Source organism: Acanthopagrus latus, chromosome 13 (assembly GCF_904848185.1).
Source record: "Acanthopagrus latus isolate v.2019 chromosome 13, fAcaLat1.1, whole genome shotgun sequence".
Taxonomy (NCBI): domain Eukaryota; kingdom Metazoa; phylum Chordata; class Actinopteri; order Spariformes; family Sparidae; genus Acanthopagrus; species Acanthopagrus latus.
In genome coordinates, this window is record NC_051051.1 from 14,447,286 (window position 1) to 14,474,648 (window position 27,363).

General features: G+C 42.2%; 2 protein-coding genes across 2 annotated transcripts; both read left to right on the forward strand.

Annotated features, from left to right (window-relative positions):
- Window positions 1-112: 112 nt before the first annotated feature.
- Window positions 113-9,745, forward strand: mogat2 (monoacylglycerol O-acyltransferase 2). The gene is made up of 6 exons (XM_037120671.1): window positions 113-336; window positions 1,924-2,102; window positions 7,603-7,807; window positions 7,940-8,114; window positions 8,420-8,619; window positions 9,116-9,745. The coding sequence occupies exons 1-6, from the start codon at window positions 243-245 to the stop codon at window positions 9,268-9,270; spliced, it is 1,008 nt and encodes a 335-aa protein (XP_036976566.1). The 5' UTR covers window positions 113-242; the 3' UTR covers window positions 9,271-9,745.
- A 4,234-nt stretch (window positions 9,746-13,979) lies between these two features.
- dgat2 (diacylglycerol O-acyltransferase 2) lies at window positions 13,980-25,931 on the forward strand. The gene is made up of 8 exons (XM_037120559.1): window positions 13,980-14,322; window positions 16,126-16,254; window positions 16,521-16,628; window positions 17,684-17,754; window positions 20,405-20,609; window positions 21,476-21,650; window positions 23,467-23,669; window positions 24,342-25,931. Exons 1-8 carry the CDS (start codon window positions 14,283-14,285, stop codon window positions 24,494-24,496), a joined length of 1,086 nt encoding a protein of 361 aa, XP_036976454.1. The 5' UTR covers window positions 13,980-14,282; the 3' UTR covers window positions 24,497-25,931.
- Window positions 25,932-27,363: the final 1,432 nt, after the last annotated feature.

Consider the following 27,363-nt stretch of genomic DNA (forward strand, 5'->3'; position numbering starts at 1 on the left):
TCTTTCATGTTTTTAAAGCGTTCTGCTCTGCTTTTGAGCAGCTCTTTCCTCACAGGGTCAAAGGTCAGATATGTTAGATATGGATTGACAAATCCGGCCCTGCACTGACTGTCTGATAAGACTGTCAATGGGAGGTGATGGTGAAGAGGTGAGAAGGGCAGACTTTGGACCCGCTTCACTCGCTCTCCTTCTTGCCACCGGCTGCAGCTCCTCGCTTAGTCTCTCTTTCTCTGGTGGGAAACATGAAGATTGATTTCGCCCCGCTGGATTTGCCCATGCACCGGAGGCTGCAGACGGCCGTCGTGCTGCAGTGGGTCTTCTCCTTCCTCGCTCTGGGTGAGTGTGCATGTTTGTGTATGAGTCCACTGGAAACATCTGGAGATGATGTAGTATCAGTGGGATGGTAATGTTAAAACACGTCACATCTATAGTTAGTCTTTGTTTTTTCACAGTGGGGTTTGCAAACATGTTGGCCAAGCTGATTTTGCTCTAAGTATAAGTGAAGGTGAAAGGCAGAGAACTGGTGTTATAATTGACATAGCTGCTAGATAACCAGAAGAGGGAGACAAAAAAGACAAGATAAGCTTTCAACCATTTCTCCATTACTTTTACAGTACGTGTTCAATACAAGAAGGTTACCTCACAAAACCCAATGAACTCATTGTGATTTATAATCTGACAGTGCTGTTGTTAAGATCTGGTTAGGTTTAGGCCCAAAAACACTTGAGTCTCAATCACAAGCATGGGTTACAGGAGTTACAAGAGTGGCTGGGAGGTGTGGCCTGTGTCGTCAGTTCATTATCTATTGATGACTTTGACAATATACATCAATCTCACACCAATTAACCCGACTTTGGCAGCAAAAACAGTGAGACCAATCACACAGTCTCACACCAAATATCTCACAAAATCCGATGAAAATAGAATGCAATTATGGGCACCATAACCATGGGTAACAATTCATCCTATGAACACAGTTAAAGGCACTTAAAACTGCAGTGTCTAGGATTTAGAGAGATCTGCTATTTATATTTATTTGTTTATTTAAGGTTTCTTACATTTTTCTCAAGTTTGAGAAATGGTACATTATCTTTGAGCCACTGTAAAACAGATGGGGGATTGAGCAACATGTGGCTGCTGAAACTAATCTTTCCTTTGGCAAAGTATTCATTAATCAATCTGACTCTGACATCCCACAGATAGCAATCAATGGATGGGGGTTTAGAAGTAATTGGCATTGTATTACAATCACCAGTCCAAAAATGATAGAATTCTGGGCAGAGGCAAGAAATATGACTCAGATGACCTTGTGGGTTCAAACATCTGTCACATTTGTCATCTACCTCTAGATACATTTCAAATTTAGATTTTTTTTTCTACTTAAGTCCACATTATCCCTGGGAACCGCTGGTTGGTAATCACTGCTTTACTGTCTGTTCTTTTGAATCGGAGTGAATTAATCAGGAGTGAAACCAGTTTCATCATACAGGCAGCAGTCACATATGCAAGAATGCCCATCTCAACCTCCCAACTCAAGCTGAGACAGAACACTTTGAACACAGATGCTTCTAGTTGATTTCATCACTGGTGTCCAATTCATCACCTGGAGGGGGTGATTTTTTTCATTAAATGTATAGATTGGGTTTGGCTTAAATAATTCCATCCATCCATCATCTGTACACATTATATGTACGCCGCTTAATCCTCTGCAGGGTCGCGGGGCTTAAATAATTCATGGTGAAATATAATATTTTCATCAGACATTCCCACACATCATGGCTGTTATCAGTAACCACCAGAACCACCAAAGATGTCAGCAGCAGCTGTATGTGATGCGTTTTTCATTTGTTCTGCCACACCAGAAAGGATGGTTACGCGACTGTTTACATTGCTGCTCACTGTGGGAATTCTGTCCATCCTCAGCACCCACCTGCATTGTCCTGTTCTTTTACCTGCTGTTCACTCGCTTCTGGCTGATCAGTGTGCTGTACGCCGTCTGGTGGTTCGTTGACTACGACACTCCGTCGCGTGGAGGCCGCAGGGTGCCCTTCTTGTGTGGCCTCAAAGTTTGGGAACACATGAGGGATTACTTCCCCATCAAGGTGAGGAGACAGCCTTTAGAAATTTGTTGTCCATGACCTGCATCTTAATCATTATATGTATATTTAATATTCACATCAGTGGCATTAAGCAGACCTAGAGTCCACGGAAGGTGCGGTGGGATTTAGACATCAGAACATCTCGCTCAGCCGGGTCATTTAATCTAATCTCGGATCTCCAGCTACATACAGGCAGTGGGCCTTATCTCTGTCCTGGCAGTAAACAGACCACTGATGGACGACGTCACTGTGTTCCCTATAGTCAGGCACTGTATATGCACACGTAACCTCCCCACATAAACATTTCAGTCATACGTTTAATCCATTATTTGCTTTCTTGCAATTGAGTAGATTGATGCCATTACCATCAATCTGATAGATATGAAGCTGAAGCTAGGAGACAGTTAGCTGTGCGTAGCACAAGGACCAAAAGTCGCCTAGTGATGAGACATCTCCAGGAAGTCACTGCCTTTGGTGGAGGAATAGTCACATAAATCCCTTCTTGTTTTTCCACTTTGGTTTTGTGTGGAGAAAATGTATATTGTGTCCAAACTTTGGAGGCAGGACGAGGTTAAGAAGCAGAGCTTCAGGTCTTTATGGTAAGCTAAGGTAACCATCACCAGCGGATAAGACTCATTTCACATCCCCACACTATATGCAAATAAACACAAGTTTCAATGGGACAAATAGACACAGTGTTGTTGAAAAAACAGAAACATTTTTCAGGCTAAATTCTGAGCGCAGTAGCTGCTATCTATCAAAAAAGGAGGATATATTATTTACCGTTTACTGTATTTGCGAAATTTGACATGTTTACCTTAATGTAAATGTGGTGGTAGCTTTGTACATGGAAAAGAACAACTTAATGTATTGCATTTCACGTTAAATTTATGAGAGGGCTCGAATGACTTATGAAGTTTTAAGTTTCACCTCATGCAATAACTATGTAAGGGAGTCTGGGCGTGTTGCAGTTACCAGTTTAATGGTTTGTTCGTACTATGGTTGTTCACACCTGTAGGGAGAGCTGTCCACTTGTGTGATCGAATCACTCAGAACACATTTTGATAATGTTGCTATCAGGTCTGAACAGGGCCTTAGTGCATTTCTGAAAATGTCAGACTATTCCTTTAATTTTGTACCAAAGCGTTGCCCGTCTAGTCATTATTCACAGATTCTCACCACATGCTGCTGCAAAGCAAAGATATTTTAGTGTTCAAAGGCATTTGTAGTGGAGGAACAGAAGGCTGTTATTCAAAGCGAAAATGAACAACAAGTTTGTTACAGTCATGACTTTAAACCATGAAACCAGAACCTTCAGCAGCACGCTGAAAAACATGCATCGCAGCCTCGAGAACGAGGAGAAATCATAGAAATCAAATGAAGATGAAGAGTCTGCCAGAGGCTGGCTACTAATTACACTGACACACATTATCCAGTGATCCGGGGTGGATGCAGATTTCTATCACTGCTGTACAGATTTGTTCAAAACAAAGGCAGCTCACCTTGTAGGATTGTTGAATTTGTTTGCGAGGAGAGAAATTTGTAGCATCTATTCAGGCAGGTTAGCCATTCTTTTAATGTGACACTGCAAACATTTGGGGCAGCCAATAAACTGGACCCGGCTGCTCAGTACAAGGGTCTCTCTTGAAGCCTGCAGTGTCCCTCTTGTGGTCGTGCATGAATAGTGCATCCCTTATGACTAATTTTATGTCACTTGAAAATGAAAAGTAATGAAAAGTCCAGTATTTACACCCAATTTAGCAGCAGGGTTTCGACGTTGGGATTTTCACTCTCAACCCCATGAAAAATAAATGAACGTCATCGGAAAGAATTCATGGAGAACAGAAAGCCTGTTGACAACATCCACCACATGGATGTACATCTTTGCCCCTGAGCACTTTGGACTGCACTGATAAAAACAGAGTGCAACAACAACAACGCAAGTCAGACAGCCTTTTAAAAAAGAGCTCTGCACACATTCTCTAAAACCCCTGAGAAAAAAACATTCCTGTTTATTTTGTAGATATCTATTTTATGAGAGGCGCTGCATGTGTTATAGATGTTTGTATAAAATATATATATACAGACATGCCTAAAATGTGACATACACAAAACTCTTTATATCAGGCTGTTTGGTTGAACTCTCCGCGCTCATCAGATTCTCATCATCCATATTCATTTTACAGCAGGGACTAAAGCAAAATAATAATAAAAAAAAACACTTTGGAGATTAGACCACCATTTTGAAATGCAGATGATGCAGCGATGTTACTGATTTACACACAGAAATATTAATGCTACTGCTGCTACTGTCCGCGTCATCCTACTTTATTCATGCGTGTTTAAAAAATTGATGTATAGACAACTTCAAAACATGAGGGCGAAAGAAAAAAAAACAAAAAACAAGAATGGCCTAATATCATCACAATAATTATAGCCAAGATAGATAAGGTAGTTACAGCAGTGAGCGCCATAAAAGCGGCACCACATAATAATAAATGTCAGGAGAAGACAGGTACAGAAGTCATAATAACAGTAACAATAAAAAGAGCAAAAGTGGTCATAATCACACTTGTAGAGAGTATTTCAGTGATTAAAGCAGTGATACTGACACCAGTGGTAGGCTAGAAAAAATGGCAGGTACGGCCGACACCATGAGGCAAGACTGCAGACTGTGTTGTTGCTGCTTTAATTCAACCAAGGTGGGAGTTTGGAATTGGCTGTTGCGTCAGTCTTTCGTTGGAGATCCTGTCTGAATGTACAGCAGTCCGCCATCACACGGAGGGTTAACAGGTTTGGGTTGGTGATTCGTGTCAGTGTGAAATGCCAGGATTCGGGGTTTCCCGTGCAGAACGTCTAAATGTAGCGAGATGATGAGTGTTAAGTCACGTTAAGTCACCTGTAAGTCCTCTTAATGTTGTGGCTGATGGCATATTAGACAAAGCAAGACTAGTCCTACTGTTTTTTCCCCCTGCAAAGATAAACACAAGTTCGCTCATTTCCAGGAATCGGAACTTCTTCTGTGATCTCTCACATAACGGTATGTAGTCCAATCAGCCACTTCCTGTATCATCTGACTGTACGCCACGTTAAGTCTGAGACAAAGCGTCAATGTAAGGGCAAAGAGAAGCAGTGTCCCCGAGAGAGCCGAATTAGTTTCATTGGTGTGTTTTTTCCCCGCCGTTTCTAATTCCACCATCATCGGCTCACACTCAGAACTTACCAGCTGATGCGCGCTCTCCTGGTTTTTAAGAGGGCACGACAGATTTAGTCAGGATGACGATGCCAATTCGGATGTGAATAAAGGACTGAAAGAGCGCATACTGCTCCCAAGGCTGAACAGTGTTCTCTACATGAGTTTTTCTTATTTTTTTTTTTCTTTTTTGATAATATGAAACGTTCTGCATTTGGATCTCCGGCAAAATACACGCTGAAATAAACAGCTGACTCTCAGATGGCGGCCGACCAAATCTGTGATTGGTCACCAGTGGACAGATCTTTTGTTTTTTGAGCAGCTTCGGCCCTGATTAGAGGAACTCAGGTCAATGATTAACGGGTAGTTAGGGGCCAGCAGACGCAGGTACCTGCAATACAAACAAAGTGGACACAAAACAACACTGGTCCAACGTCGCGGCCTGCTGTTTTACATTCTACAGGTGACCGGCTACAAGAAAATGTGTAATGGAAGTGCCAGGTGCTGCATCAGTGCTGGGTGAACATTGCCTCTTTTATTTGATGATAGAAAGAAGCAGAAAAAAGAAAACAACTACAAAAAGTCAAAATAATGATAATGGCTTACCTCTCACACTTTTACAAACAGTGTGTCGGGGGGGGGCAAACACATGACAAGCGACTCTTTACTCTTGACAGTGACCTTTAAGGTCTCTCACTATCTCCTCTCTACCCACCATGGGCCGGTGGAGGCATGCAAACAACAATCCGAAGGTGAGATATGTTATCTGCTCTTGTACAGTTGATGACCAAGACTTCCGACAATACAAAGAAATATTACCCAGTTTCCAAGGATCGGTGGCACATGTAAGGGTTAACCCTGGAATCGCCTGCCAAACCGAGAAATCGTCCACAATAAGTGCAAACGTTAAAGCATCTCTTCAGGATTCCTGCCCAGTGATAAACAATTGGAGTGTGATTCTATTACACGGTGCATATCGTTCATTAGATTGCCACCTTTCATTGTGCAGACTAGCAGACTAACATTTCAACACCACTGTGTCTTCATCCAAAGATTTTTTTTTTCCCCCCCGGGGAAAATCTCTGTCTCTGATTTCAGCAGCGCACGCGTCGGAAGATGTATGTTGAAACTCAAATTCATTTTGAATTTTTCCGTAGATTTTAAGGTGCTGCCCAGGAGTCCCATCACCTCAATAATGTGCTAAGATGTGCTAAATAAGTTGTACACTTTTTTTAAAATTTGAACAATTGTTGTTGTGTGCCACGAATAAACACAAATTTTATGTGACACAAATGAGAAGTAAAGAGTTTCAGTGTAGCCTATGTACATTGACATAGTAGAAGAACAAGGGAACCTCAGAGGCAGGTCCAAAGTAAACAACACATATCACTCTGCACACACTACAGCGGTGTGTGTGTTTTTTTTTAGTAGTGCTGCACCGGGCTCCCTGTTATGGATATTATCATACGACACTATTAGACGGTCAGGACAGTACATCATTGTTTAAGCATTTTACCGTTGTAGTGGGTAGAGGTGGAGCTCCTGACTGCTTTCACACAGTGGGGTGGTATTGGAAGCGTCAAGAGATAAATCTGATGCAAGACGAAGGAAGAAACGAGAAAGTTCTGCCGCGCAAATATTTGCTGTTTTGTCTGCCTCACTAAGTTATTTAAATAAAACTGCCTGTCATGTTTAAAGAGGAAATAATCTGGTGGTAAAAGTGCTAAAAATGGAAGCGACAACAAGATGCTGCTTTTAAATAGTCGCATTTAAACGGTTTTAAATTAAACATTTCAATCTTTAATCTTAAAAGATCTTATTAACTATAAGTAACTATATTTGTCAAATGCATTAATTCCATCGGAACTGTTCAGTTTAAAGCAACATAGGACTTTGTTAAAGTACCTTAAAATCATACCTTCACACAGTACTTGAGTAAATGAGTGTTACTTTCCACACTTAATGTATTGTAGCAGTGTGTATCTTACAGTAGGTTGGTTCCAGTTTTTTTCCAGTCAGTTTGCAGAGGTCACGGACGGGAGGGAAGAGAGGGTTCAGAGGGTCGAAGACACTGTTGAAACTGGGATATGCAGGCACATGTTTGGGTTGCAGCCAGCTGGGCCACCAGCATTTTTGATAAATGAGCAGGCAGTGAGCTGGTCCTCCATCAATAATCCGATCATGTGAAAAAAAAAAAAATACAAAATTGTACAAGATTGATGTACAGACAATATATGGACCCATATCCAGACACAGAAGTGAAGCAACATCAACGCTTTCATTTTTCTCTTCCTTTCTTTCCCTCCCCAGCTCGTGAAGACAGCCGACCTGGACCCCAAGCACAACTACGTGATGGGCTTCCATCCGCACGGCGTGCTGGTGGCGGGAGCCTTCGCGAACTTCTGCACCTACGCTACAGGCTTCAGGCAGCTGTACCCTGGCCTCACCAGCTACCTGCTCATGCTGCCCCTTTGGTTCAGAGCGCCATTCTTCAGAGACTACATCATGTGTGCAGGTGTGGGCCACAGACATCTGAAACCCACCAGTTTCCCTACTGGACTTCTTACTGAGCATGCAGATAAAGTATAGACTTCGATTTTTGTACCATTTCGACCACTGTTTCTTCTTTACTGTTTCATCACTGCAGGTCTGATTCCCTCAGACAAAGACAGTGCCAAATATCCGCTCTGCAAGCGGGGCGGTGGCAACGCTGTCGTAATAGCAGTCGGCGGGGCCCCGGAGGCCTTGGATGCCCGCCCTGGGTCCTACAATGTGCTCTTGGCTAAGAAGAAAGGTTTCATCAAAATGGCCATGGAGCATGGGTGAGAGCAGAGATCCCTGGGGGAGTGAGGAAAGTTTGCCGTGAAATGCGGCTGATTCTCAGAGGTCTCACGGCTTATTGAAAGGGTTGTGTCAGTGTGTTCATTTTAGATCTCTTGCTTCTCGAGTGTGGCCTCTTGAAACAGAGGCTCATTCAAGTCCCTCACATGGGATTTCCTGGGAAAGCACAGTGGCTGGTTATGAGATCAGCTTAGAATAAAACACAATGATGTATACAAAAGGTCAGTAAGTAAGAAATCAATTAACAACCATTTTCCATTAAAATATTTTTTTTCCCCTTTTTCAGCGCTCATCTGGTGCCAGTCTTCTCCTTTGGGGAGAATGAGGTGTTTGACCAGGTGGAAAACACAAGAGGAACCTGGCTCCGATGGACACAGGAACGGCTGCAAAGCATCATGGGCATCTCCCTGCCTCTCTTCCACGCGCGTGGCATTTTCCAGTACTCCTTCGGCCTCATGCCTTACAGAAAACCCATCAGCACAGTCGGTGAGTAAACAGTTGTGTTCACCTGCCACTCTCGGGGTCACACAGTACGTGCAGCATGTAAACCTGCCGCACGTTGCTTGAATCATGCGAATGGCTTTAAACATCACCTGCAGGGTGTCAAATTAAGGATACACTGCTTCAGACTTTGTCCGGCAGGCAAAAAGCCTGAGCTACGTTGTCAGTGCTCATGTGTTTTGGCAGGCACCTCTAGTGTCGTTAAGTTGGTAAAGAGCCTTCCAGTAGACGTGATTGATATCAGCGAGATATACAGCCTGATTTGTCAGATGTGGCCCAGTCTGATGCAATCACCAGCGCATCGCCAGCAACAGTGACTGACTCACACAAGCCGCACGGCTTTTAGACCTGCTGGCACGCTGGCCAACTGTGTCATAATGTTTGAGATTGTACCTCCAATAAAATCAAACAGACCAAAGTGAAAATTATAAAGTGCACTGACTGCGAGCGTGTTGTCCTTCACCTCTTCACCTCTCCACAGTCGGCCGGCCGATTAGGGTGGAGAGGAACGAGAAGCCAACGGCCGAGGAACTTGATGCCCTCCACCAGCGGTACATGGACGAGCTCAGCAATCTGTTCGACGAGCACAAAGGCAACTACGGAGTGGACAAAGACACACACCTGAACTTTGTCTAAAGCGGACTGATGATGGAGCGGATTTGAATGCTATTTATTTGTAAAGCTCTGGTGCTCTGATAATCGTACCTTTTCATTGTCTCTGTGAGCCTGACTTTGCTCTCAACTGGCCTGTTGATTTAAGATGAATAAAATGTTTGTGGTTCTGCGCACTGCTGCGTCAGTTTGTATAAAGTAGGATTCATCTGCTGAGTCAGAAAAGCAGCCACAGTGGAAGTGCTTATGTCTGAGCTGTGTGGGACATCGTTCAGAGGGTACGCTCATGACACAAGTCAAGCCTTCCTTACTTAATCTCCCAGCGGCGGCATCTGTCTGGACTTTTTGCAATTTGGTGCAACAACTGACACTTTCTGAAACAGAGTCAAAGGTCGAATATGGGTTACAACATCATTTGGAGACACTGTCATGAAACACTAATAATTACAGGATTCTGTATCTTATACACGTGAAATAAAAATCTTATACACAACACTCACCTGAATTGTCTGTCTTTTCTTTCTGTAATATGCACCTACAGGAAAATTTCCACATTTCAGAGATGGAAAGCAACTAAGTATATTTACTTAATAAGCTGCTTATTGTTTTTTTTTTTTTAATTGTCTTTTTTTATTGACTTTATCTTAATCTCTAACTTAATCTTCGATTTTAGCTCTTGACAAGAATGTCGATTCGTTTACTTCGCAAAATCCTGAACTATTCCTTTAATATCTGCCTTTAAATGTACTGAAACTGCCTAAAAAAGAGACAAGAAAAAGACTTTTTACACATGTGAAACAGCATGAAAAAAAAATGCAGATACATTGTAGATCTTTAAAGGTGAAATGTGTGAGAATTAGCCACTTGTTGAATTCATATGGCAAGCAAATAACGCCCATAATGCTCTATTCTGCTTATCCATCCACGACTGTAGAACTTGTTAGCCTGTTAGCTCCGTTAGCCGTGCAGCTAGTGTTACTGCCAAAGGAGTGCTGGGGTGTGCACACAGACCAGGGAAATTGAACCAGCGACCTACCGATAACATTACGCTGGCTCTACCCCTGAGCCACAGTCGCTTCTCACCGCTGCAGTTGAAATTAGGCTACCACTGTACTTTCCACTCCACTTCCAATTATTTGCCGGCCTCACTTTTAGTTACTTCGCAGATTAAGTCTAGCAATGCAAACTGTTATCGACGCACACTGTTATGAATGCACCAATAATCATAATCCCATAATATAACATTACATTTGCCCGTTTGCACGATGTGTACTTTTACTTTTGGTACCTTAAAGATAATTCAATGCCAATACTTTTGTACTTTTAAGTAAAAAGTGCAGATGCATGACTGAGATCTGAGAACCTCCTCCCCCGCTGTTTGTAGTTCAAACACGATCGGTAAATATGAATACACGTAAATATTAATTGTTTTATTTAAGTCTAAATTCCACATGAAAAGGTGAATGGTTTGGTTTGAATCGTGCCCAAATGATAAGACCGTCTGGGAACTTTGGCAAACTTGTTTTTATATGAGATGGCAGGCATCTGATATTACAAAACCTGAATGACTGGTAATGCCCCAGTCATTTCATCATGTACTGGGCAAGGCATGTGTGTGTGTGTGTGTGTGTGTTGGGCTGATAAAAATGCTGACTAAAAGAAAAAAAAAATTACAGCAATGATGGGATGCCAAAGACACATATTGGGTAAAATATCACCTTTAAAACTAAAAGCTGACAAACAGAAAATGAACATGACTCCTCACCTTCACCCAGATCACCTCTCGGCATCTTATGCCTGCTGAAACCAGTCGGCAGGATGCAATTGTGCAAATCCGGAGAAGACTGGCCAACCGGTCTTGGAACCTGTCGTGGAGCAGAGCTGTATTCATACACTTAACAGGGACATCAAGATGAGCAGATTCTCTTATATCGGCAGTCTTTAATCATAATCAGAACAGACCGATCAGTTTCATACCCCGCAGAGCTGCAATCACATGATAGAACTGATAGGATGTCAGAGACAGTGACATTGAGGACATTATAGTTACAGGGAGTCGTATTCATCTGTCACATAGGGGTTGATGTATGGACAAAGGTGCTCACAGCTGATAATTGCACGGTCACACACTCCTCTCTAATGGGTGTGAGTGACTCCAGGCCAACAACATTATTGACTTATTTTTGAAGACAGTGGCCAAAGTACAAAAGAATCTCGGCCCTGCGTTCGCTGAGCCCCGTGGGTCATATCTTATCTCGGCGTTTTCTTGAGAGAAAACAAATCATAAATGGAGTTCCAGCCCCCAAGGTCATAATAAGTATATACTGCATATCAACAGTTGCTAATTGTTTTAATTATCAAAAAAACATGTTATCAATTACAATTTTGAATGTTGTTTTAATGAATCAAGTTATATGAGGACAGCCTCATTCAGCAAAAAAAAAAAAATACAGAAAGGAAGCTCCCATGATGGCAAAGTCATATCTATGGATGATTTGGTATCTGCCCTACAGATGCAGTAGAGTAGGCAATACACAACAGGAATTATATAAGAGGAAGGAACACTAAACACACGTGTAAACAGGTGAGATTAATCGAGGCACTGCAAGACACGAGACGTAATTCAAAGATGAATGGATGTGGAGAATCAAATTGACATTTGAAATAAAAGGGAGAAACCATGGAGGATATTAGAGGCGGACAAAACTGCAGGATTATATCACTGATGAGAGATGTTGACATTTCCCAACAGCAGCCTCAAGTCAAGGACTGTAAGACGGATTTCATCCAAATTGCAGTTATGATTCTTTGGCCTGGTCCCATTAGATACCTGCTATCAGTTCAACTTTTTAGGGATGAACCGCCTGGGATACAAAGTGCAAAAGATGTTTCCAGTAGAGACTGGTCGTTATATTTAATTTGATTAAGTCACATGGGGTGAGGACGTGAACTGCGGACGAGATCTTTGGGAGGCATGACTTCAGCAGAATCCCAACATCGGCACACAAGCTCTGACCTGAGTGTGTGATTATTCATACAGTGCTTCATCCAGGCTGCTGTAACAATGTTTTCCTTACAGTGAGGTGTCAGAATTCCAGGAATACGGATTTTAAATTAATACTGGCCTCTCTCCGAGTCAGCACGGCTTCTGTTCTGAAGATTTAAGTTGCGTTCCGGTTTCATTTAGACCTGGAACTTGACTCAACACTACATATGTTTGGTACCAGTACAACACATTAAACCTCTCTCTAATATGGCGTGAGGGCGATTGTGCTTTCAAATGAGATGGTTTTTTTTCATCAATCGAGAAACACTGTCTCGACATACAGCAGTCGGCCTGAGACAGAAGAGAACGCTCCACGAGTCACCAGTAACAAAAGTAGTTTTGTGTTTTCGTATGAATCGAACGAATAAAGTCGTAAACATGGCTGCTTACTGAGTCCTGGGCTAAAACAGATACAGAAAGGAAGCGTGCGCGATAACAAGGTTGTATCGCTAGATGATTTGGTATCTGCTCTACAGATAGAGAAGTCCGTACGCAGAATGACTTATATAAGAGCACGGGGTGCTGAAAACAGGCGTAAACAGGTGAGATAAATTGAGGCATTACACACAAAGAAATCATCAACGTTGTGGCAAAATCTAGACCTGAATTGGGCACTTGAACTCATCACATCATTATAAACTGGATTATAGCGAACAGTCAACGCCAAAAGTATGAGAGAATACAAGGAAAACATTAAGGTAGATTGCTGAGACGTGATTAAATCATTAATGTCCCAAACTCTCAGGTACTGATGTTTCTCAACAGCAGCCTCCTTTCAATGACTGCATGACTGATTTTTTCCAAGTTCATACTGTTAGAATTAAATATTATAGGACATCATAAGTTAGGCACTAAATGATATGGAAACCCGTTTACACTACCATGATGAAAAAAAAAAAGATTGTGTGAGTCATTATATTTAGAATACTCAATGTAATGACTTTTTATCACAAAATGATGACTGAGTTTCTTAGAATGAAAATAATCTTTCTCAAAATAATGACTTAGTGTCTAAAAATAATGAAAAAATGTCTCTTATAATGACTTAGCATCTAAATAGTGCCGTTCACCCCAAGATGAGAAACTTCCTCAAAATATGCAGAAACTTTGTGAAAATAATGACCAAATACATCAAATTAAATTCACTTAGAATGCCAAAGTATAAGAAACTATCTCGAAAAGTGACTTATGATCTCAAAATAATGACTTAGAATTATAACTGACCTACTTGTAGATATAATTGTGCTGTTATCTGGGACATTGGACCAACCAATGGACAAAAATCACACAAAGACACTGAAAAGACTGGCTGCAATCGAAACGACCCTGTCCTCATCGGTAAATAATTGATTGTAATGGTGGCCTCATGATTAAGTAGCCAAAGAATATGACACATGCTGCATGGTAACAACTCAAAAATATCAAAAAAGAAAATGTTCCCCTTTTTTTTTTTTTTTTTTTTTTTTTAAAAAAAGAAAAAAGAAAAAAACACCACCTTCGTATGAGTGACACAGTGAATATCTTTAAATGTGACCGTGGAAATAAATGGAGCACACTGGATGGGACTTGTTGACAGGTGAGGCAGAGCTGATGGTCACTGCTGTTTGTTGTTCATGGTTGACCCGCTGGTGACCCACGTGACTTCCCCCATAAATACCCAGAGAGCGGCTCGGCGGGGACACTCATGCTCCCGGTTCCCACCTGCAGACTACCTGCCGTGCTGCCGACCGGGGAAGGACGTTACTTCATCCCTCACACTCACGCTCACACTCACGCACTCAGCCGTCTCGGTTGTGCGTGGCTCCTCCCCGCACTCATTAAATGCCCGCTCCGCGCTGCAGCCGGCTGCAGTAGAAGGCAGCGGTGTCAGAGGAGCTGCAGGGCCGGTTCAAGGACCTGACAGCCAGCGAACATCTGATTTTTTGTTTCTTTTTTTTTTTTTTTTCCTCCTCTTTTCGGGGCACCATCACCAATCCAAGAAGCAACAGCTATGAAGACCATTCTGGCTGCGTACTCTGGCGTGCTCAAAGGTAAGCGCGCACTCACACAAGCAAGCACACACACACACACACACACACACACACACACACACACACACACACACACACACACACACACACACACAGGCGCTCAAACAAATCAGAAGTCGGAGGTCAGATCAAACTCACTCCACATGCCAGTTTGATCTGTCATGCCGTTTTTTTTTTTTAAATAATAAAAAAAAGGTTGTTTTAAACACCTTTTAACATCATTTTACCCAAACGAACCAAACTTCAGTGAAGAAACAAATCAGAATCGTTATCATAACAGAGATCATTTGAGAGAATTACTGCAGAAATATGACAGAAAATCAAAAATCACATACAAAAAAAAGAAAAGAAATTATAGAATAATATGTATGTTCTACTATAGGTGATACTATTGGAGATTTAGTGCAAAGTTCTAGATTGTAATTATTACAGTGTTTGATTTGCGCTCCATGACTGGTTGTGCCACTGCTTTAAAGTAAATATTTTAGTCAATATTTGTCTGACATGGTGTATGGCATATAACATCCTCTGCCTTTTTTAAAAAAATAAATAAAATAAAATACATTTTTTATTTTTAACATTTTTAAAATGTTTTGCCATCTTCTGCAAATGAAGAAGTTCAACTTCAAATTAAAATGTAGGCTGAATGAAGAATATTGTGTAATTATTTACACATTCTGTGGGGAAAATGAATGAACTTAAAAGGTGCTGGTACAGAAACTGACGGTCTGCTTTGGTGGTAGATTTCCTCTGTGTTCCTTGTTGACACTCGTTTGCGGTGTGGGGTCCGACTGATCGAGAAGGGTCAGAGAGATGATACTGGTGACAGGTCAGGAACCTGTCCGCCTGTGTCACAGTGGCAGCTTAACATGTTAGGCTTAAACAATGTAGACATGCCTATAACGTACGTACACTGAAAGGGTTATAGGCCGCTGTGAATTTGGAACGTATCCTTTAAGCCAACTCTGCAGCTAGAGATGAGTCATTTGAGGCACTTATATTGATTACGCGTTTGCCTTTTGGAGCGCATTTCCTTGGGCTGAGCGAGTCTTCCAGCAGCGTTCACATGTCAGTCGGGGGGCAGGATGCTCTTTCACAGATAGCCACGGGACAAATCTGCGCACCTCCTCCCTCTGGTGACCAGTTCGATCTGGCTCACGGTGGGGACCATCCCTGATTGCATCCTGGCCAACTCTCCGTCTGCCTCCATCAGGCCCTGGCGCTGATTCAAGCAGTGATGGCCTTTTGAGGGGTCATAGCATCATAGTTTGCAGGTAATACCAGCAGCCTGGTGTGTGCTGGGTTATTTTCAGTGTGTACCCACAGGATTAGAAGACAGTGTTTTCCTGGAGGGGGAGATCTTCCTCCCCATTGGCTCACAGCGGTATGAGCTTGACTGGCTTTAGTGGCTCTTAATGTGTCCGTTGCACAGTCTCCTCACTTGTAGCTGCATGGGCTGGTGACCGAACAGAGCTGGTGAGTAGAGGAGGTTTTTCGCCAGCGGCTCGTATGTTTGAAGACGTCGGGCTGCGTTGTTGCATTTTCTGGCTGTGTTCCTGGAAATCCCTTTGTCTTGTTTGATGTCTACCTTTGAGTTGGTTAAGCCCACACAGGATTAGCAAAGTATTACTCCTTGGAGCGTGTTAATGGTCTCTTCAGTTTGATTTATCACCAAATGCTTCTTGAGGCTTCTGTAACTTTGTGGTCCATAATCCACACACTGGATATTTGAACTATTTGATATTAAAACTTTTATTGACTGTTACAACACTCTGTTGTCTCATCTTCGCCTTCCATCTCCAGGCACCGGCTCCAGCATCCTCTCTGCCCTGCAGGACCTGCCCGTGGCATTCTGGCCCTGCAGATCCAAGATGGAGAAACATCTGCAGGTCATTTCAGTGCTGCAGTGGGTCGTCAGCTTCTTGGCACTAGGTGAGTGAGTGAGCATGTTGGCGTGAGGCCGGCGCGTGCATTTCACTTAAGCCATGGGAGAGCAAAGAAACCTGGTCTCATTAGTGTCATAAGGAGGTCAGGTCTCTGAGCTGTTTATACACAAACACACACAGACACACACACACACACACACACACACTCTTGTCTCTGACTCCTGATTACCCTCCTCCCCTTGAAGAGAATCATTTTGTGACTTTTTTTTTTTTCAAATGCCTGACTGTACAGTCTTTCCTCTGCCGCTCCAGGTGCTGCCTGCACTCTGCTGCTCATCTACATGTTCTGCACCGACTGCTGGCTTATCGCTGCCCTGTACACCGCCTGGCTCATCGTCGACTGGAACACCCCAAAACAAGGCGAGACACCAGTAATCTCTGTCGCCCAGTAGTTCATTATCGAACCTAACGCGAATAAAAATCACTGGTCTGACGACGATGCTGATGAATTTTTTCCACTTAATATAAAGGCGTGACATATCAAAAGCTATTGGTCGGAATTTTTCTGGAAATTTGTTTGAATGACGCATTTCTGGGCCTAAAACGGTTACGGTGGTCACCAATTAAAATGTTTGAAAAAGTGTGACAGCACATGAATGAATGCACTGAGGTCCTTATTGCATAAGCGTCGGGTATGTAATGATTAGCGCCAACAATGAGTGCATTATGTTTAGTGGGTGTTTAGCTCTCAAAAGGTTCATATCAGAAAGATCATTTTGTGCAGGCTCAAAGAGGGTATAGGCTGTTGCATAGGCTGAGGGTATAGGCAGCCTCTCAGTTGGTTGGTCTTTCCCAGAGGATGAACCTTGCTGCCCGACCAATAGCTTTTGATATGCCATGCCTTTTATATTAAGTGAAAAAATGTAATCATCATCATCGTCATATGTTCAGTAACTGAATGAGATAATTACACTTATTGGTTCCAGCGGCTCAAATGTGATCATTACTTTGGTACTGTAAATCAATTGAAATGCTTTTTGTAACCTGATAAAACAAGCCACGTTGGCTCTGGGTTGGCTAATCTAACTGACTGATCGCTTAAGAAAAGTAGAATGGCACTCAGAGCACACACCTCCGCCGAGACTCAGCAGTCCCCTTTAATTCAATCACAATCGAAGAGGGAGATAAACAGAAAAAGTTGGAAAAAAAGAGCCCTCGCAATGAAAAAGAATGTGAGGAAAAACATATTATTCTTCCTGATCCGCACCAAAAGTTAATGGGCTCTGTTCTGGACTGAGACCCATCCTACATCCAAGATTTGCGGAAATCTGTTCAGTCGTTTTTGTGTAATCCTGGTCACAACCCAACAGACAAAAGGCTGAAAACACAACCTCATTCGTGGAGGTCATAATTGTTAGCTGCAGCTCAGTTATTGATGTGATAATGTAATGTTTCATCTGTTATGTTCTCCTCAGGGGGCAGGAGGTCGTCTTGGGTGAGGAGTTGGACAGTGTGGACGTATTTCCGAGACTACTTTCCAATCAGGGTGGGTAACTTTGTCAGTTTGCTGTTGTACCATTGCTAAATTATCCAGCCCCAAACTTGAACAAAATGTAAACTTAATTATTTTAACTCTTCCTTAGGATGGTTGGTATTGCATGATTTATTGGCCAGTTAATTTACAGTCGTGCATAGGTTGTACTTATAGATAAGCTTATCGGGGGTGGATCGGGTATCAGCCCGTCTCCAGGCTGTTCCTTGCCCTGTGTTGATAATGATGAGGGTTTGGTGCTGAGTTTTAGACTTTGTCCAACCCCGATAGGCCAAGGAGCAGTGCTCAGCTTGTTTTTTCCATCAGGTACCAGCTGATGCATCTTTAGATGAGAGGAAACCCCCCCCCCGGTTCAGGGCGTAGGAGGCACCCTTATCGCAAAACTGGGACACCGCCAGTAAAGCGCAGTACAGTAGCGAATGCATGACTCAGGGAAGAAGCCAAAAGTCAAGGTTGGAGTGTGTGGATACGTGCTTCATTCAGTCAGCAGTCCTGTGATTTTACTGAATCGTCACTTTCATACAGATTAGATGTGCAAGGACAAGTCGAGTGATTGATAAGTGGATCACCACAATAATAACGCTTTACTTGATTTGTCTTACAAGTGAACTGCATATATGTGGGTTTCAGGCAAAAAAAATAATTTAATGATGTTGCCTATGGTGCAGGGATGATGTGATGGACATGTTCCTACACTTTGTGGCATTTTATCAACAAAACAATTGATAATTTGTTAATTGGGTTAGTTTTTTTAGTAGTTAGTTTGTTTTTTTTTTATCTGTTGCTACACTAGTTTTGGCTTTTCTTTGTCCCTCAGAATGCTAATGAGACATAGTCTGTCATTCATCATTTCTTTGCTTAACACGTTCCCCCCTCAATCGCAAAGGAAACCGTAATGTCTGACTATGTTTCAGTGTGATGAATCCCGTCAGTGTGAGGACAAATGCCCTGCCAGGTGCTGATGAGCTTATCAGCTGCATGGGAGGAAGAAAGACAACAGGGCTGTCTGACTCTGAAGTCCCACTCTCCGCAGCTGAACTTTGTCCATCGCATTGATCTGTACTGTGTGTGCTGTGCAGCCGTTTGTTTGTCTCAGCAGGTTGATTAGATCATTCTTTTTGTCACCCAGGAGTTTGACACCAGCCGGTTAATCTTGCTTCACGACAACCTTTACATCGTTAGTATAGCCTTTTTGACTTTCGCTTTTGCGCAAAACAGTTGCGGTAAGAAATAATCCCAGCCAGAAACACCTACAAAGTATCTGCAGCGGTCTCAGCTGATTGCAGGGCAGGAGTAATGTGTCTGTCCTGACCAGATGACTATTATTTAAGTGTGTTGGAAGCAAGCTGGTCAAAGTCCAAAACCAACGTCAAAATCTAAGGGTGAACTGTAAGAAGCCTGGAGTGTGACTCTTACGAAAACAGTTATGTGAACGCCTGCACGGCTGCCTACAGCGCTGCATACAAACAAACACTCTGTGGAATTAGTCTTTTAAAAAAATGATATCCAGTAACCGTCACCCAGCTGCCATCTCTCTAATGTCTCACCTCATTATACATGGTTTTAACTGCTGTATACACGTCTGTCATCGCTAACCCCCCCCCCCCTTTAAACCCGCCATACCAGCCAGGTGGAGTCCTGCGGTGCTATGGGGATCCTGAATGTGATCTCCTTTGCTAATGTGCTTATGCAACTGTTGTGTTTGAGCAGCTACTGAGGCAGCTTTGTGCACACATAGTGGTGGATCTAGGTCTACGGTGTGGAGCAGAGCAGAGGCACAAGGCAAAGTTTTTCTGTGAGAACCTGCAGCTTTACAACGTGAAACCACAGAGGCTAAAACAATGCCGAGTGTTTAAATTGTACCCCTGCCAGCCTGAACAGGTGCTCAACCTGTTCACTGGGTCATTATTTTATGATACGGCAAAGGAGCAGACAGAGTCATGCCAGGCCTGAGCTGATAAGGATGTCCTAGTTCTACTTAAACAAACTGCGCCTCAGATTCCTTCTAGTTACAGAGTTTTAAACAGCACCCAAAAGTCATACTCGAGTAAAGACAAACATATTGTGATAAAGCCTGGCACTTTGGTTAAAGTGAAAGACACCCATATGACTAGTTGTTCAGTAAAAGATAGTAAAATGATATCAAAAGTACGGTACCAATAAAAGTCAAATTATCCATAAAATTACTTTTATGTGCATACTATATGCAAGCTATCGTAATACTTTTATTCCTTCACATTCTGTTGACAATTTTAGTCACTTTTAAAAAATATTTCAAAGTCAGATTCTTGCATAATGCACCTTTCAGTATGAAATAGCCATAAAGGCCTAAGAGAGGTGCCTCGGATCCTTTTTTCCATCTCATCCCCAAAACACTGTCACAACTTCTTTTGCCCAGCGCATATAAAATAAGGGGAAAAAAAAAACAAAAAACAGCCAGACGAGAACCAGCAGAACACCCAGCATGAGTTTAGAATACAGCACACCATTTAGATAATGTGCATGGTTAAGTATTTAGGGTGGAAATAACACTCGGCTTCTGTTCTCAAGCCTTTTGGTCACCAACATGACCTTTCTCCTCGCAGTGTGCCCCTCATATGGAAATCAGCCTCACACTACTCCTCTTTGTCTTTTTGTGCTCCAGCTAATTAAAACCCACAACCTGCTGCCCAACCGGAACTACATATTTGGCTACCATCCCCACGGCATCTTCTGTTTTGGAGCTTTCTGCAACTTTGGGACAGAGGCCACGGGCTTCTCCAAGAAGTTCCCGGGCATCAAGCCCTCCCTGGCGACGCTCGCGGGAAATTTCCGCCTGCCCGTCCTGCGGGACTACCTGATGTCTGGAGGTGAGATGGTCTGAGAAGCCAAGGAGTCGACGCTTAACGTCTGATAAAGTTCATAACTGTATCTGCTTGAGCGTGGACCTTTGTCCTATTGTACGGCTGAAAAGGCTTCTGTTTACTTGGATCTGCTGATTGTGCTGATTGGTTGAGTTAACTGTTCTGCTCGGAGGGCTGTTTGCTGTTCAGGCTTCATCTTTGCCCACAGATATGGTACATACATACTCAGGTCACTACAGGTTATTGTACATATTGTCTCAGAATGTTTCTTCAGCCCTGTTTGCGCTGGACTACCACAACCAGGGGGCCTCGTGTGATTTTTTTAAAAAACGACCTCCCCCATTTGTGTTTCGTTCAGTGCATTTGCATGGGATTGGGCAAAGTCTTACTTGAATTTGCTGACATTATCCCCTTTAGATCAAGTAACAGCTGCTTTGTGGGTGCGCTTGATTTTAAAAATATACACTTAAATACACAAATGGAGGAAAGCATAATATCACAGTAACCGCTAACTGCCGCCAGCTATGGCTGCAATTAGCTAGTTAGCACGGTTAGCCGTGCAGCTAGTGGTCCAGACTGGCAGCTCAGGGCTCTGGGGAAGTGTTGGGGTTCAGCTAGATCAGGAGCTGTAAATGGGCAGGATGCAGTTTTGTCTCCTCCATAGTATTACTAATGTTAACAGACTTGACTTAAGTATATTTATTTATTTTAGTGCACATAAAAAAAAACCCAATCACAGATCAGGAGAAAAAAAAAATGACTTAAGGGGGAAATGTACAGCAAAAGATGTTAAGACAAACAAACTCAGTTGTACTCTTGGCTTCGCTTCTGCATTTTGAATAATCTGTCCGCATCCTTTGCTTCCCTCTCAGGGATCTGCCCGGTGAACAAGAACTCCATCGACTACCTGCTGTCGCGCAACGGGACGGGTAATGCCGTGGTCATCGTCGTGGGAGGAGCGGCGGAGTCCCTGCAATGTGCTCCGGGCGTGAATTCTGTCACCCTGAAGAAACGGAAAGGCTTCGTGAGGCTGGCCCTCCAGAAAGGGTGAGCTGGCTGCATAAGTTTTACACACAAGGACACGTGCGGCGGCGACAAAACAAAGCCCCGGCCCAAATCTGTTTTGACATGACACATCATTCTCAGGGCCGTAGTGACTCAGCGGACTGAATAAACCCAAGATTATTACTCACAGAAAAGGTTGAAATTACCTCACAAGGAGCATTACCAGAGCTTTAATGAATGTACAGTGTTGTCCCTCACAAGGCTTTGAGCTCTTTTTGGCCCGCAGTACTTTTTCGGAAAGGTCAGGCTGCGTGAGCTGGCATTAGGCTGAGCTCAGTTGCGCTTTAATCATCGTAACAAACTGTACTATAAAGGGAGGTGGACCCGAGTTGTTTGCTAACCCAAACAATGGTGATCCCCTCTCGGGTGTAGCTGTCGGATCTCAGGGTGCACCTTTTTCGAAAGAAGATTAGAGGCTTGTTATAAAAGACATGCAGTTATGCAGAATGTAATTCGTAAGAAATAGGTTGGCATTCCAGCTGAGCTAAGTCCCAGACCACTGAATCAAGGTCACTTCGAGTTCTCTCTCTGGAACATTTACAGCTTCCACCGGTTGCTTGAAAATTAGAATTCGATGTCGTAATCAGTTGAATAACAACTGATAAGTAAGTTGTTTTTAATGAGGAGAATTAACAAAGAAATGCCAATTTAAAGTTTATAATCACATATGTTATCTAGAGGCCTTAAAGGAAAAGTCCACCCAAAAATGAAGATTTGTGCATTTGAAAAGGTTGAAACCTTCAACCTTGTATTTTCAAATCAATTTGGGATTTTGGTGTATCTGGAGATACACCGGCCCTGTGGAAGTGTGTAGATAAAATACTGGATCATTTTGGTTCTCGAAAAAAAATTCTAATGAAACATTCTGTGAAGGTAAATGATGAATCACTCTTAAAGGTGCTCTAAGCTCACAGAAGTATGTTACTGTTGATGAGTGGTCGCGAGTTGACTTTGTATTGTTTGAAAAGGCCACAAGCCAAAAAGGTCAGCAAATACTAGTGCAGACGATGCTCGATGCAAGCACCAGTTAGTGAAAATGTTGGAAAAACATCCACAAATGATGATATTGAGTAGAAAACAAAATGACTGCAACTTTTGATTAAAAAAAAAACAAAAAAAAATGTTTTTTGCCAGTGGTTAAATGTGGAATTTTAAGCTTGGCAACTGATCTTGTTCAGTTACAATTGTTATGCCACGCCAAGACAAAAACAATAAGTAAAGTAGCTGTTCAGCAATGCTAAAAAAAGACCCACACATAATGACGAACGTCTGTGATTTAGCAACTGGAAACTACGTGACCGACGTGAACAGTAAGCTCAACTGATTCATGATAATCGGCACGTTGCACACAAAAGCCACAGCAGAAGTGACTTCCTGTGTGTGAGTGAATGTGTGTGTGGCAACTTGAGCTTTTCTTCATGTAGAGACATGCCTATTAAACACAAATCATTCAGTTCTGTGTGGTGGTTATCACAGATGTGCTGTGCATTAAGGTGAGCCGTGATAATTGTTTGAGAAGCCAGGGTAGTCATCGGATATATGACCGTAACACAACCATAAAAATATTAAAGCATAAAGTCTAGGTCATATAAACAGTGACATAACAAGTCTGCAGAGTTTGTTTAAGCAAAGGGAAATTGTTTGTATAAAAGTCCTGTTAAATATCCCTTTTTGAAAGGAGGTGTTATCCTTAGTAGAACCCAGGTTTCTAACACTTGACACTTCAACAGTACTGCTGCTTTGGTAAATGTCCATTCAGGGTGACAGCTGATGAGTTGCCTCCTCTCTGTCTGCTCAGGTCCGACCTGGTTCCAGTGTATTCCTTTGGGGAGAACGACGCCTACAAGCAGGTGATCTTCGAGGAAGGGACCTACTCGAGGACTATCCAAAAGAGGTTACAGAAGATTTTAGGCTTTGCCCCATGCATTTTCCACGGATGCGGCCTCTTCTTCAGCAACTCCTGGGGCTTTGTGCCTTACAGCAAGCCAATCACCACCATAGGCAAGTTCACCTGCTCATTAGTTGTCTTCAAAACGTAAACAATCCTCCAAACCCCCCATTTTAAAGTACAGTTTAACAATGACACAAACTTTTAACAGATAGACAAAGTCACCATTTGCCAGCTTTTGAGAGTGTTCTTGATAACGTTAAGCCACTAAATGTAGCCTCCAGTCTCCTCCTTCCATTGCATTCACGTCACAACCTGGCTGTTGTTCCAGTCATCTGCCCCCTCAAGTGGTTGCACCAGCTAATGTTGCTAATGCTAGCTAGCAACGTTAATGTTAACTAGTTTTAGCAACGTTAAAGTTAGCTAATGTTTGCAAATTTTAAAGTTAGCTAGTGTTAACAACTTTGAAGTTAGCTAACATTGCTAACGCTAGCTAACATTAACATTAGCATAACGTTAATGTCTCTAACGCTTGCAAGCCAGCTAATGATGGCTGAAACCAGCTGTCAGAACTCTGTCGCGAAAACACAAAACAATCATTTTGGACCTGACAACATTTTTTTAAATTATTGTTTAAGAAGGTTTTATTCTGCACATTTCTACAAGCTCCGTAAATGTGTTATTTTCATTTAAATGATTTGTCTTCATAAAAAATGATATCAGTATATCCTTTAACACTGATGGTCCTGGTTCTTTTGTTTTAACGCTCTCCTGTTCTGTTACAGTTGGGGAGCCCATCACTGTGCCAAAAATTGAGGACCCAACTGAGGAGATGGTGGACATTTACCATACGATGTACATCAAGTCCCTCCAGTGCCTTTTTGACAAGTACAAGACCCGGTTTGGCCTGAAAGAGAGTGACGTCCTGTACATCAATTGAATGGACAGGGGAGGGGTTCCTGTCGAAGCTCTGAACTGTGGCAGCATCTGCAGACCATCCTCACACGCCCCCCCTTTCCCCACCCTGTCCCCCCCGTCCAATCTTGGTGCCTGGTTTGGATTATCTCTGGACTGCGAACACCACACATGAGTGCATTTGCTAAAGAAACCTTTGCTCTGTGTGTCGTTACACACGTGCACACATACCCACAGAAACGCACACACGCATAAACTTTGTTCCTTCTCAGGAAACGGCGGGTTTGAGAACCGTCACCTCTCCCTGCCACTGACTCCAGCCCAAACGGCGAGTGTAAAATGTGCCTTTTTTTCTATCCATTGACATTTCTCAGTGAAGGCATCGAGTTTGGACTGCGTTCAGTCAGTGCAGAGGGGGGGTAAGGTCCACTAGATGGAGCTGGAAGGTAACATACAGGACTTAGACCAAGTGCCAATGTTCTATTTTCACTCATGTGTCCATATAATTCTTCCTAAGCTCTCTAAAGGTCCCACTTCATGCTAAGTGCACAAACAATGCAAACAGAAGCTACCACTTTATGATTGGGACAGCAAGCCCAAAGATTAATTGAGCCAAAGACCTATGTTGTCCCCAGAGATGCACGTGTTTCTACTGTATAAAAGCTGAAAGCAAAGGAATTCTACAGGGTGGACTTATATTGTAAATGCACTATACATGCGTGCCTGTGATTGTTTAATGCCATAAAGTATTAATTGTATTCTACAGAGGAAAAAGCCTGTGTAAGTGCCTGTCCCTCAATGAATATCTCTGATGCACTTTTTGTATCGCCGATTACCCTCTGAGGTTTTTGTCTCAAGGAAAATGCCTTCGATATGAGATTTGTCCAAGATGGTCTCGGGGCTGCTTGGTTTGATTTCACTTTCTTGTCCCGCAAGGTGTCCAGGTCTGGATGGGTGTGGTTTTTGTCTTTGCAACAAAAACTACAGTGTTGTATTGTGTCTTCAAGCATTACGGGCTGCAGAGGAGGTAGATCAGGTTAAGTGGGTGAAAATACTGATGTTTGATGATTCCAGTCAGTGTACCGAGGATCTTTTTGAATCATGCAATGGGTGATGATTGAAAAGGAATGGATTGTACCGGCCTTATTCCTGGTATTATGTCATGTTTTGGGGGAAGGGGGGTGTCACTAATACTTTTGTAAAAAAAAAAGTAATATGTGAGTATCCGGGGAATTGTCAAAACAAATAAGCTTGTGCCATGTTGATGGGGAGGTAGATTATAAGATTGTCAATAGAAGAACAATTTCCTGTGGTTTCACCATTGTGACTTCTTATAAAGAGCAGTGTAATCCAAGTGCAATAAATTTGCAAGGAATAAACAGTGAGACCTGTCTATATGATGAAATATGATGACCTGTCTGCTGATATTTAAATTAAACTTTTGTATATTTTCAGAAGGAGATGCGTGTGTTTTTGGGTCTCGATTCTTTCCAGTGCTACATGTTTTCTCAAAGTAACTCCGCAAAGTGTCCGTCATTTGATCGTGACTTATGTCAAGCCATTGTTCGTATAGTTCATCATCACAATTCAGTACATCATTATACAAATTCCCCCATAAGAAGCTGTACAGCTGCTAAAATAATGTTATGACAGTAGCATTTACAGTATTTTGTATTGAAGCTGCAGCATATGTTTATGCTGAGTGAAATATACAAACACATTATTTTATGGGTCCATCAAATTTCATATGCTTTTTTTTTTTTTAAAACTAAAATTTGGCATATCTGGTATCTATCATAACAATGGAGTCTCATCCAAATACAAAGGGTTCGGGTTAACAACTTTCGAAAGTCATCATGCTGAATGGCTCCTTTCATACAACACAGAATATCACATTATTATTTTTATGATATTTTATCATTGCATTAACTTGTAAACAGAATTGTCATTTGTAGATGGTTTGGGTCGGAGCTCATTTTAAGAACTTTATACGGTAATGGATAATTTCTACAACAGGGCATTGTATTTTATAAATTGATTATGTTTTGGATGAAAAACATCTTTACCTGAAAAGTAACAACGGCTGTAACATAAATGTTGTAGAGCAAAAAGAACAATATTTCACACTTGAATATGGTAGACTGTAAGTATGAAGTAGTTGAAAATGGAAATAGTCATAAATGAGGGAAACTAGTAAGAGTAAATGTTAAATTTAAACCTGACCTGATCGCAGTGTAAGGTTATTCTGTACACCAATGAGGCATTAAACCGAACGCTGCGGGGTCTGTTCAAATGAACACGACAAAGTATTCCTAGAAGCAGAGAGCAATCAATACTTTCTAAATCCAATGACCCTGTGGAGACAGAACTCCTCAATGTGGCTGATGCTGCCCCCTGGTGGCTTCTTCATGCTCTGCAGCCATGGTGATAAAGGCTCGTAGAAATCTGATTGGTAATGGAGTAAGGAAGCCCACTGCTGCCCTACATGAAGGCTGGTTGGGATCACTAGTGGAGGAAAGGAAATGTACGCATGTACAATAATGAAGTACTTGTATTTCTCCACATTAAACTATTCAACACTTCTTTGCATTTCAGACTGGGTCATTATACTTTTACTACACTACATGTATGTGACATCTGTTGTTACATGTTCATTGCAGATTGAGATTTTCCATCCAAACACATGATCACTTTGTACGATCTGTAATTTTAAATTCATTTTTAAAAAAAATATTTCCATATATATATAAATTTTAAGATTATCCACCTCGACTGCAACATTAACTAAGCATCACAATGCTTCCTGAGGTTCTTTTCTCTGCTACTAGATAAGGAATAATTCGATTTTATTCTGGTGTAGTGCACAAAAAGCCTTTTCAAATGGAAGACACA